Raw genomic sequence first — 12,567 nt, 5'->3', positions numbered from 1 at the left:
CTTTGTGTTTGCTTCTCACATAAAATCCCCAAAAAATATGTTGCGGTTTTAAGAGGTAATACTTGTTGAAGACATTGCTTATCCTTTTTTCTTCCACCTTTCACTGTAGTACTGATGCATGCTTTGGTAATAAACAAATAATTTCAACAAACAAGTGTTTCGTATTTCATATGAACAGCACATTATTAACTATAAACAGCCCGAGGGCTCCATGGACACTGCGTTGGAAGCAGGTCGAAAAAGGTAAAAACCCTCGACTGATCAGATTAGAGAATTTAGCTTGTTATCATAGGCTTGCTAAGGTGCCTTTGGTCAAATTTCCAGTGTTATGTGTCAGTTGGTAACAGAGGGCTTCTATCTGACCAATCGGTCATAACAGACTGATTGAAAGATAGCCCTATCAATGGTTCTGAGGATCTCCAATAGAAACGCCCAAAAGGAACTCTACGTTTTGATCACTGGCTTGTTGCTGCCTGTCTGACCAAGGTCCTTTATCATCCCGTAAATTAACAGAAAAACATGAGAAAGTAGCATGCAAACAGATTCGGGTGAGTGTCTACGTGATTTATTTTTGGCTTTTCTAGTAAACCCAAACAAAACTCTCCAAAACCCGGTTTTGCTTTGTTATTGTACTTAGAAAGCTCAGAAAAGTTAAATGGGATTAAAAGCAACCCAATTTAGGTGGAGTAAACAAAAAGAACAATAGTAAAATAGCTCAGAAACTGTCTTTTGGCTGTATATTTCAGAGTTTATGTGTGAAGCTGGACTGGAACATCTAAACAATGCAAATTTAGTTGAAAAGTCTAAAGACCCGATGTGGACTCTGATCATTTTAAAACAATAGCATAGCTTAGATCCAACATGCCAATCAGGGAGCTTTGGAGCTGTTAGCTGAAGGATTTTGTCTTGCATCCTTTTTTTACGTTAAGCCACACATTGCTTGCTCCGACCCCCAGTTTTGTGTTTATGCATGTCTAATGGATAGCACTAAATATTTTCAAACTCATTCAACGGAATGGAGAATCTCTAAAGCCAACAATGCGTACCTGTCGGCTGGAAAAGACGAACACTAGGGCAGCTCCAGCAGCAGTCAGACCCCAGGTAAACAGAGTGCCCAATAGGGCCTGGGTCACAGGGCTGTAGCCTTCCAGCATGGTGCCAGACCTGGAAAGCAACACTCAAAGTCAATCTCTACACAAACTAGCATTTTACTACAAAAGGTGCCAAACATTAATCTTTCATATACTATCACTTTATTGATAGGGCAGGTTACAGTGTTTGTAAGTGGTCCTTCAAGGCTAAAAACATATAGGGCCTTGCTAAAGTATTCATTCTCATTAAACTTTTACACATTTTGAGACAATACAACTTTAAACATAAGTGTATTTTATTGGAATTTTCTGTGGAAAGAAAATGATACATTGTTCAAATGCTTACAAATAACAACTCGGAAAAAGTATGGCATGCATTTATTTTTACCCAAGCAAATACCTTTTAGAACCACCTTTGACTACAGTTACAGCTGCAAGTTCTTACAAATGTACAGACTTACCACTATTCTTTGAAAAACAGCTTAACCAGGGCTGCCATGTAGCTCAATGGTAGAGCAGGTGCACCATATACAGAGGCTATAGTATTACTAATGAATAAAAGCTACGAGATCCACAAAATAACAATCAAACATAGCTCCATCTCAGTCAGATTAGTTGGAAAGAGTCTAGAAAAATGTATTTTTCCTAGTCTTGCTAGAGATTCTTAATTTGATTTTGGTGTGGGCTTTGACTGGGCCATCCTGACAAAGGAATTTGCTTTGATCTGAACCAATTCATTGCAGCTGTGGCTCTATATTTTGGATCATGGTCCTGCTTGAAGGGAAACCTCCTCCCCAGTCTCATGTGTTTTGACATCTCCAATAGGGTTTCTCCCAGGACTGTCCTTTATTCAGCTTCATTCATATTCCCAGTCCCTGATAAAAAAAATGTTTCAGAATCATGATGCTGCCACCACCATGCTTCTCCATCATGGTGGTGTATTCCAGGTAATCTTCAGGGTTATTTTGTTTCACATAGTGTTGGCACATAGGCCACTAAACTCAGTTTTGGTCTCACCTAACCCAAGCACCTTCTTCCACATGTTTTCTGGATCCCATACGGGTCCCATATGATATTTTCAGTGGCTTTCTTTCAAAAATGCCCTTCTTCCAAAAACCCAGATTTCTGAAGTTCATCACTAATAGTTTTGCTGTTTAAAGAGTCTGCCAACTGAGCTGTGGATCTCTGCAGCTCCTCCAGAGTAATTATGGGCTTTTTGGCATTTTCTCAGATTAATGATCTCCTTCAGCAGCAAGACGGTTTATGCAGATGGTGATGTCTTAATAAATTTGCAATTGTACCTACTCTCTCCATTTTGCTATAGTTTGAGCAGTGTTCTGTGAGATGTTCAACTTCTGTCTGACCTGATGCTGTTTGTTCACTAATGTTCTCCAGCAACCATCTGAGGCCAGAAGCAGAACAGCTGGATAAGGTTTAATAAGTGAACGGATTTACTAATTAGGTGACTTCTGAAGGTAACTGGATTATATTTCGCAGTAGATGTGACCTATTGCAAATAACCATTAAATTTTTTTGCAAAGTATTTTGAAAATTATATATCCCTTTTCTTTAACGTCACAATTAGGTGCTACTTTGCTTTTGTTTATCACATATAGTCATATTAACAACATTAACAAGTAATAATAGTTTTATTGTTCAAAAGCTTGTGTCTTTAATAACCAAGGACCATGAAACCCGACAAAGAAACAGACCAAAAATTAGAAAACAAGACTAATGGCACCAGGCTGACACCTTTTAAATCAACATGTGTCCTGAAGCCATCCGATTACTGACCCAGGATCCACCCTTCATGATTTTTTCGTCCAATTACGAAGCAAAGAGGCATCAAATCCTGTTTGCTCTGGATTAAAATATCCTGGCCTTCTTTGTTTGCATGTCTGTGACCACACCCACAGTAGACAGACTCCTTTCTTTGTAGACATCCACTAACACTGTCACAAGAGGGCTACAATCATGGCCTAATCATTTGCAAACTTTGCATCTGCATAATCTGTTGTGACAGTTCAGACTGTTCCTAGATTATGGTGCAGAGTGATCAGATCCATTTTAAATTCCCTGCAAAAGGTTTTATTATTTTAAGATTATTTTATATGTAAAAAAGAAAAAAAAAAAAATTTATTGTGGTTTTTCTCTAGTGCACAATGATTAGCCAACTTCATATTAATGTAGGAATAGCATTAGTGCAGGTGTTTAGAACTTAATTTGAATGGCTTAACTGCAGTGATGAAGGTCTTCAGGATCTCCAAGGGAGCAGTGGGCTAAGGAAGCCAGTTGCCACCAGTGCAGAGTTTAGTCAACAACAGCAGCAGTTTGCATTTGCTCACAGGAAAAACAAGACTTCAGGAAAAACAATCAATGAACAGCAATTCCTATTCTCCAAGGTAGTGTGCGTGATTATGCTGTGGACTGTCCATCATAATGGAGCACCATGTCAGCAGAGTTTAGTGATAAAGCAGTAGCTCAAAGATACAAACACTAAACTTTTTGTACTTTGGCAAGAAAACTGCCGATCTTAACTGTACTGAGAACTTGTGGTCAATTATCAAGAAGCAACAGACGTTAGGACAAGGTTGAGTCACCATCAGTGGAAATTTGTCCCAAAGGGTTACAGTAAAATCATGGAAGAAAGGTCAAAGCTTTATATACTGAGTCTTCGCATTAATGTAATCTAGTGTAATTCATGTGCTAGCCTAGAAATGCTAAAGCGACAAAACACAACAATGGTCATTGCAAAACATTTGTGATTTACTTTTTTTTTTTCTCTTCACAATCTGTTTTCCAGACCATTTTAAGTGGTCTGTGCATCAGACTAAATCTGTTTTAAATTTAATTTGAGTAACCTAACTTATCAAACAAACTATTACCTGTAAAGGTAAAACACTAAATGGTAAAACAGATAAGGCTGAAACAATTAATCGGATTAATCATGATTAATTAATTAACTGTCAATTAATTTAGTATACAAACAGTCGCTAACTGGAGTATACAGACTCTAAAACATGCAATTTGCTGAAAGAACAACCCGCTCAGAGCCGTAACAACAAATATATACATTTAAGATTAAAAGCCTTCTTTGTCTGTAAATATGCTCTATGCAGAAGTCTTCAAGTGGCATAGTTTTATCTTCACCTGGTTCAAATTCTGTTAAAAGAATCTCCTATTAAGCAAGTTTTCCTATCCAATTATTAAACGGTTAACAGAAACAAGTTGTCAAGTTTAACTGATAAGTAAAATAATCATTAGTTGCAGCCCTATAATTAACCCATGAGATCAGGAGACATTAGATTATTTTGAATAAAGCACTTTTATCTCATTTTAATTGCAGATAAATAGACTTTTAAATGTATAAAGAGTCTTAGTCTCAGAGAAAAATGTAAAATACACATTGCAGATAAAGGTTCGTAGACAGATTTTGGTTAGTTTTTTAGAGTCTGATGATGGTTTGAAGAGCCCTAATTAGAAGGATGATCAGACTGATGGATGTCTGGACAGAGCCAATGAACTGAACACATTCTTCAATAGGTTCAGTTCAGAAACAAGCTTCGCATCCTCCTCTCCTGCTCACAGCCAAACATCCCACCCTACTTTGACCCACAGGACCCACAGCTGTCCTGTAACACCTCACAAGCTCAGCATCCTCCTCTCCTACTCACAGCCAAACAGACATCTCACCCTCCTTTGAACCATAGGACCCACAGCTGTCCAGTAACACCTCAAATGTTTTATCTTCCACCTCAGCCCTAGACCCTTCTGCTTCTACATGTTTGCCTTCAACCATATCAGAACATGCTGATGCTTCCTTTGCTTCCCCCCTCCACCTGTGTGTCTCTAGAAGTCAGGTGAAGAGACAACTGGAGAGACTGAACCAGAATAAGGCTGCAGGTCCAGATCATGTCAGCACTAGAGTCCTGAAGGGCTGTGCAGAGCAGCTCTGAGGGATTCTGCAGCACCTCTTCAACCTTAGCCTGGCCCAGAAGAAGGTTCCGGTGTTGTGGAAGACCTCCTGTCTTGTTCCGGTACCAAAGAAAACTCACCCATCAGTCCTCAATGACTATAGACCTGTTGCCCTGACATCCCATATCATGAAGGTCCTAGAGAGACTCCTGTTGGCCCACCTGAGTAAGCAAACAGTAAACCATCGGGACCCCCTTCAGTTTGCTTATTGCTGTGGAGTTGGAGTTGAAGATGCCATCACACACCTGCTTCAACAAATCCACTGTCATCTGGACAAAGCCAGCAGCACTGTGAGGATCATGTTCTTTGATTTCTCCAGTGCATTTAATACAATCCAACCTGATTTGCTTTGTCAGAAACTCCAGAAGACTCAGGTGGAGGCATCAACAATCTCCTGGATCAAAGACTACCTGACAAACAGACCAGTTTGTGAGACTGAAGGGTTGTGAGTCTAACCAGGTAGTCAGCAGCACAGGAGCACCACAGGGGACTGTACTCTCACCATTCATTTTCACTCTGTACACCTCAAACTTCCAGTACAAGACAGACTCCTGTCATCTGCAGAAATACTCGGATGATTCTGCAGTCGTGGGGTGGATCAGAGATGGACAAGAAGCTGAGTACAGGAAGGTGGTGGACCGCTTTGTGGCATGGTGTGGAAACAATCATCTCATTTTGAATGTGACTAAAACAAAGGAGATGATTGTAGATTTTAAGAGAAACAGGAATAAGTCAAAAACTATTTCTATCATGGGAGAAGAAGTGGAGGTGGTGGAGGAGTATAAATACCTCGGTGTTCACCTGGACAACAGACTAGAGTGGAGATGCAACTGTGAAGCCATCTACAAGAAGGGACAGAGCAGACTGTACTTCTTGAGGAAGCTTAGGTCCTTTGGTGTTTGCAGCAAGATGCTGCATATCTTCTATAAGTCTGTTGTGGAAAGTGTGATCTCTTCTGCCATCATCTGCTGGGGAAGCAGCATCAGAGCCAGGGACTTAAAAAAGCTCAACAAGCTGATAAAAAAGGCTGGTTCTGTTCTGGAGACTCCTCTAGAACCTCTGGAGATCATTGTGGAAAGACAGATTCTTCATAAAATGAAGAACATTATGGAGAACCCTGAGCATCCTCTTTATGAGACTGTCCTACAACAACAGAGTGTCTTCAGTCAGAGGCTTCTTCAGATCTGCTGTAAGACGGAGCGCTACAGGAGATCCTTCCTGCCCACAGCCATCAGCATCTACAACGGCTCTTTGAGGAAACCTTCATAATATGAGCTATAACAACATTTAATTTATCTTTGGGATTAATAAAGTATTTTTGAATTGAATTGAATTGAATTAATACATACACGAATTAATCAAATCAAATAATGATATTATAATACAACACTGATTCAAATATGAAGTAAGAGGAAACCACCGCACAGGCTGGAAATGCAAGCTAAAAGCTACAAATTTGGTCAAGAAGTTCCTAATTTTAATTTTATAGCTCAAGAACGTTGAAGAATTATTGTTCTTTTTCTGTGTCCATTTTTCTCAAAGACTGAGAGAAAATAGTTTCGAACAGACTGATGAAACATCTTCAAGAATGGAACACATTGCATAAACATCAATATAGATTTCAAACACTAATCCACACATACATAAACCCATATTCCCCCTGCAGTAAGATAGTACTGCTATATATTTGAATTTTTCTGTACATTTATTTTTCTGGCCTTGAAATGTATTTAAAATGGTAAACATCTCAGTTGATGCTAATTCGTTTTAGTTTGCGAGCTTGCAAACGTGTTTATGTTAGACATGCTTGTTTCCTAAATAAAAGGAGCATTTCTTAGCTTTCAGTAGCATCTGTGACACCACTGCGCACCCACATGCGAAATACGTTTAAACACTCAATATGCAAAAGAATAAAGTTCGCATTAATCACTTTAACATATCAAAGCCACATTCTTTATCCCACAGTTTCAGAAGATGAACTATAAAAATGTCCGCTTTGCAGTAGCTGTCAAAGCTGCTTTCATAATGAAAACAACTGTATTTAGTTACTAACATTCACCGAGGATACGGTCATACAGTGTAGAGAGCGTCGGCCTTAATGACACCTGTCATTTCCACTTTAACTGCTTAAAGGCGCTTTTATTCATTCATTACTGTTAATGTTGGCAGCTGTTATGTGGCTAAAAGGACTCAACCAACTCCTATAAACAACGACGGGGTTAACTTTGTTTACTTCGAATCCTAAATGGGAATACATAGAGGCAGCTGGCTTCAGTTTATTATCCAGGCTGGATAAATGAGGAGAAATCGGACAAATTAAAATTCTAACTCTAACATGACAATCCTGGGGGCATATTTTACACAAACACTATTTTTAATAACAGGAAATTATGCGTTTTAATTCGGCCTAGTTTATTTTCTGAGACCATTAACGTAATTGGTAGTTTTTGATCAATAAAGTCGGCTATACTCACTTTAGACCTGTGGCTCTGTTGATTCCTCTGTATTTACTTCCTATTTCCTAGTACACGTGTCTATGACAGCTGAAGTCCCGCCCCCTCTGGTAGCCTATTGGCCATTCTCTTTGACAGAAGAATAAAAAAATAGAGTAGAATAGAATGGAAAAAATCCTTTATTGTCCCTTAGTGGGGAATTTCACGTGTACCTGCAGCAAAGTGAAAGGCAGATTTACAGAAAGGTAAAACATATAAAAACAATTAATGCGCCTTTGTGCACCTGGGATCAGAAACATTCCTCAGAGATTTTGGTCAACATTGACATGAGAGCATTATGTAGTTCCTGCAGATTTGTAATTGGAGGGCAAAAAAGAGGGTACACAGTATGGCACAGAAATCACATAAGTAGTAATCAAAATAAGTAGATTCAACATCACACAAATCAAATTTAGGGCATCCAGGCAGGTCAGTGAAAGTCCCATGCGTCCTTGACATTAAAACTTTCATGTTGTTTACACCAGTTTATCACCCTACCATATGAATGTTGCAACTGAAATTGAGATTCATCAGACCAGGCAATGTTTTTTCCCAATCCGTTATTTTGCAATTTCGTGAACTATAGCCTAAGTTTCCTTTTTTTAGCTTAAAGGAGTGGCACCCAGCAAGCCCTTTTATTCCACTTGCTCAATTTTAACATCAGCAAGTCGTTTTCTTCCTCTCCAGATTCTTTAAGGCACTGAGTTGCCAACTTGTGTTTGGCTGATTTGCCTTTTGTGTTTACAAATAACCAAACAGGTATACCTAATAAATTGGCCAGGGACTGTATATAGATGCTTTGTTGAAGCCAAATCCATCAAATAAAGAACTACTAAATTACACAAAAATACATTTATGATTCTACTGACAAAGCATTTAACACATTCACATATGTAATGCATTTACTATTCACATTGCAGGGTAAAGTACACATTCTTGTCAAGCACCTGACTTTCTGGCTCCAGTCAAGGCTGTTTATATGGATGGACATCTGATTTAAAATGAAATCTTTATACATTAAAATGAACTTATCTGTAATAAACCAAACAGTACCTACCTTTTTTTTATTGTTTCAGCATTGTTTAACCACTACAGCATTCGGAATTTGTTTAAATTGTATTAAATTGAAATTTTACATACATGCCTTAAGACGGTTAAATTAAAATTGTGAGCCTAATTTGCAGTGCCTTCCTCTCGAATGTACCAATGCTTTTTTTAAACCTCTGAGTGTATAAAGAAGTTACACAAAGGAAAACATAGCAAAGAAGGCAATTGATCCTGGCAATGATGGAAGGCTCCGTGGTACAGTATGAAAGTATAAATATTAGATCGCATTGCAACCAAAAACTTTAGTGTATTTTATCTGGATTTTATGCGGTAGACCAACACAAAGTGGTGCATAATCATGAAGAGGATGAAAAAAAATACATGATTTAATTTTCTTTTACACACAAAGCCAGGAAAGAGTGGAATCCCTTTGTTTTTACTCTGATACCCCTAAACTAAATCCGGGGCAACCAGTTCTCTTCAGAAGTCACCCATTTAGTAAATAAAGTTTACTATTTGGTTTTTTCATCGCAGAAATAAATCCAGCTCTTCTGCGAAGGCCTCAGGTTGACATTGGTGTAGAGAATTTAATGGATAAACAGCATCATGAAGGTCAAGGAACATAGCAGACAGAATGTTGTGGATCGGGTTTAAAGCTGGGTTGGGTTGTAAAGAAACACCCTAAGCTTTAAATAACTCACAGAGCTCTGTTCAATATAACATCTAAAAAAAAAAAAAAACAAGAAGAGTATGGCCTAACTGCAAACCATAGCAAAAGTTATCATGCTATATTATAGAGTTAGATCCGAAAACAGGTTGGAGAACAGTAATCTAATGTAGGAGATCAAGATTTATTAGATTAAAGGCACTGTCAAATGGAGAGGCCAAGAGAAGAACATGATTAACTCTGGCGATGACAAAAATATCAAGGCAACTGTGAACAGTAGAGGCAAACTGGCATGACTGGTAATAATTACAGAAGGAAGTGATGAGGACTAAAGGAAACACCACAGGGTGGTGATACATGAGAACCAGGTGAGTATAGTTAACAGAATGCAGTGCATGCAAGTGGAGACTTGAACTGAGAAGAGGAAAATCACTTATTACACACAACAGAATAAACACAGACCTTACTGGATAATAAAAAAGGATCTTACTAGGTGGTAAACTTTGGCTTACAAAAGCCAAAATGTACTACTAAAATAGGAATTCAAACCAGTACAAAAAAAAAAAAAACAGGATACAAGAAAGAACTAAAGGGTCTCAAAACAACCATACATGGAAGTTAAAATACAATTCAGAATTATTGGAATACAAAGTCAAAGTGACAAACAAAACCTAAAGAGCAATAGTAAAAAACTAACAATCTCTAACAAATCTCATGCAACACACTATGAAACATGCTGTGAGGATACTTTTCTTCAACATGAAAAGTGAAGCTTGTCTGAGCTGATGGCAAGATGGATGGAGCTAAATACAGGGCAGTCCTGAAGGAAAATCTGTTAGAGACTGTAAAAGACAGTTTAGATTAAAGTATACCCATGTGTTAGAATGGTCCAGTCAAAGTGCAGACAAAAATCCAATCAAGAATTTGTGGCAAGACTTTGATGTTACCAGGTGCTCTTCATCCAGTCTAACTGAGCATGAGCTATTTTGCACGAGGTGAAACTCTTGATGTGCAATGCTGGTGGGGACATAAGCAAAAGAGTAGCAGACTCTTCGCACCTTTTATTTGAAAGAAATATTGAAACCGCATCTACTTTCCTTCCACTTTGTAAGAATCACGATAAAATCACAATAAAATGCATTAAGGTTCATGGTGGTGACGTAACAGAGGGGTGTAAAAAGGTTTTAAGGCCCAGCAGAAGAGATTTATTGATATTTTTTCCCCTAACATCTCAAAAACTACTGATATGAGAAAGATTTTACTAAGAAAATTGGATTTTATTGTAGGTTGAACAAATTTCCAAGTCAGTTCTCAAAATGTCACAAAAATGTCAAAGAGCATTAAATCAGTGATCAGCGATCACTTATTTAGATTTTCTGCTAAAGAAGTAGATGAATTAAGCATTTTTTAATCAATCCTGTGTTAAAGAACCAGATCGAAGTTCTTTAACTCCTATTTAGGCATATATGTTTAGTTTTGGACTTCTGGTAAAGCAATAATCCGAACCAGATTTCAAAGATGCAGCTGCTTTTTTCTTTTTAACTTGAAGTTTCCAAAAATGCCTTTGCCATTTATCGCACAGGGAAATTCTGGCGATTTTGAAATATGACCTGCAGACTGATCCGACACATTTTTAGGCTTCCTTTCTCATTCAAAATTTCCTGTTTCTCAACTTGGAATATCCTCCAAGCGCCAAAGTTCAGATCTTACTCCACATCTGATTTAAATCACTCTAATGGTTCACTCGCTGTCTGGTTGTTTAATGCAAGAAAGCCCACATACCAGCCTTTTAACATGATAATGTTTGGAGCCGTTTGTTTTCTTTTCATATAAAAGCCAAGATGGATTTTAAAAAGGCCTCAAATATTAGAATCTAGTGTGTTGTTTCTAACGAAAAATGACTCAAGTTTTTTGGGAAAAAGTTTTTTTTTAACAAACATTCCTAAAATGCTCCACGGTTGTCATTTTCTAGTCGTCAATGTTGCTAGGGGTCTACAGAGCTGTTTCTGTTCAGCCAAAATGTTCACGGTGCTTGACAAATAAAAAGTCAAGTACCATGTTAAGCACTCAGAGACAATCTTCCTCTTTGATCATAATATGGGACACATGCAGAGTAGTGAAGGGTATGCATGATTTCATTTGAAAAGATTCTTCCCACTTCTTAGATTAATGGAAAAAGAAATGCCTTAAATATTTTGAACATTATCTAGATTTTACTTATAAAATGGTTGAGTCGATATTAGAATTTTGTTACTTCTGTGTTTGGTGTTTATATTTTGGGGTTTCCTTAAATGGATCTTTTTGTGTTCTGTTTAGTTAGTTTCCCCATGTTTTGCCTCTGTTTTCACCCTAGTAATTTTCCCCCTGGTTTTTGCACATCTATCTATCTTTAGATGGATAGATAGATGTGCTAAGAGTGAGAGTTATGAAATTTACTCACTAATCAATATTCCAAAGTCTGCAGTTACTGTTAATATAACAAAGTGGCAGCGAGTGGGAACAGCAACAGATCAGCCATAAAATGGGTCACAGCGAGGTCAGCGAATACCTAACACCTAACGTGCTCCAAAATTCATGTATTGTTCAGACTAGCTCAAGAACAGTGCTCAAGGGAGCTTCATGGCTGAGAAGCTACAGCTAAGCCTTCAATCCCCAACCGCAATGCAAAACGTTGAAATTAATTATATGGGAGACTATATTTATACTTTTGAATCATAAGTTCCCCATTCTGCTTTGAGTCTGTGGAGCTGGTATCAAATCCACAGTTAAATTTGATTGGATGTTGTGGCATTATCTTAAACAGGCAAGTTGTTAAGCTCTGTGCAATGGAAGAACCCAGAATGCAGACTAGCAGGCAGCATGACGGTAAGTGACAAATGATTTAATTAACAAAAAACTCACTACAGAAGAGGCAGGAACAAAACTATAAATGAGCAGGCAAGACAGGCATGGCCCAAAAACCCAGACATGAGCATGATCCAGAAAATGTTTCCGCGCCGAATGACAGAACAGGTGTGTATTTATGGAGTGTGACTAGGTGAAACAAGAAGACAGATTAACTAGGTGCAGGTGAACCGCATAAAGTTGATTTACAGGGCAAAACGTGGCTTGAGCAGAACGGAAATCCAAGGATAAAAACTAATAGAAATACAACTAGAAAAACATGAAACTAAAGCATAAGCATGAAAATAATAAACAGAAGAATGATTCAAAACCTTACCTGTGAAACAGACCAACAAAACCCAAAAATACCCACACATCATAACACAAGTCATACTTGGAAAAAAACAAATGA

The 12,567-nt window shown here is 38.0% G+C and overlaps 1 protein-coding gene across 4 annotated transcripts in view; it reads right to left on the bottom strand.

The window, feature by feature from the left end:
• Nucleotides 1-7,620, bottom strand: part of LOC124875723 (zinc transporter ZIP11-like) — a 210,338-nt gene extending 202,718 nt beyond the window's left edge. For all 4 annotated transcript variants that reach the window (XM_047378067.1, XM_047378069.1, XM_047378068.1 and 1 more), the window contains exons 1-2: nt 7,541-7,620; nt 1,047-1,164 (exon numbers count right to left, since the gene is read on the bottom strand). In XM_047378067.1, coding sequence (XP_047234023.1) covers nt 1,047-1,154 — 108 coding nt within the window. In that variant the 5' untranslated portion in view covers nt 1,155-1,164; nt 7,541-7,620. The remainder of the gene's footprint in view (nt 1-1,046; nt 1,165-7,540) is intronic.
• Nucleotides 7,621-12,567: the final 4,947 nt, after the last annotated feature.

Source organism: Girardinichthys multiradiatus, chromosome 10, assembly GCF_021462225.1.
Source record: "Girardinichthys multiradiatus isolate DD_20200921_A chromosome 10, DD_fGirMul_XY1, whole genome shotgun sequence".
NCBI classification, from domain to species: Eukaryota; Metazoa; Chordata; class Actinopteri; order Cyprinodontiformes; family Goodeidae; genus Girardinichthys; species Girardinichthys multiradiatus.
This window is presented reverse-complemented; position numbering and strand designations above follow the sequence as displayed.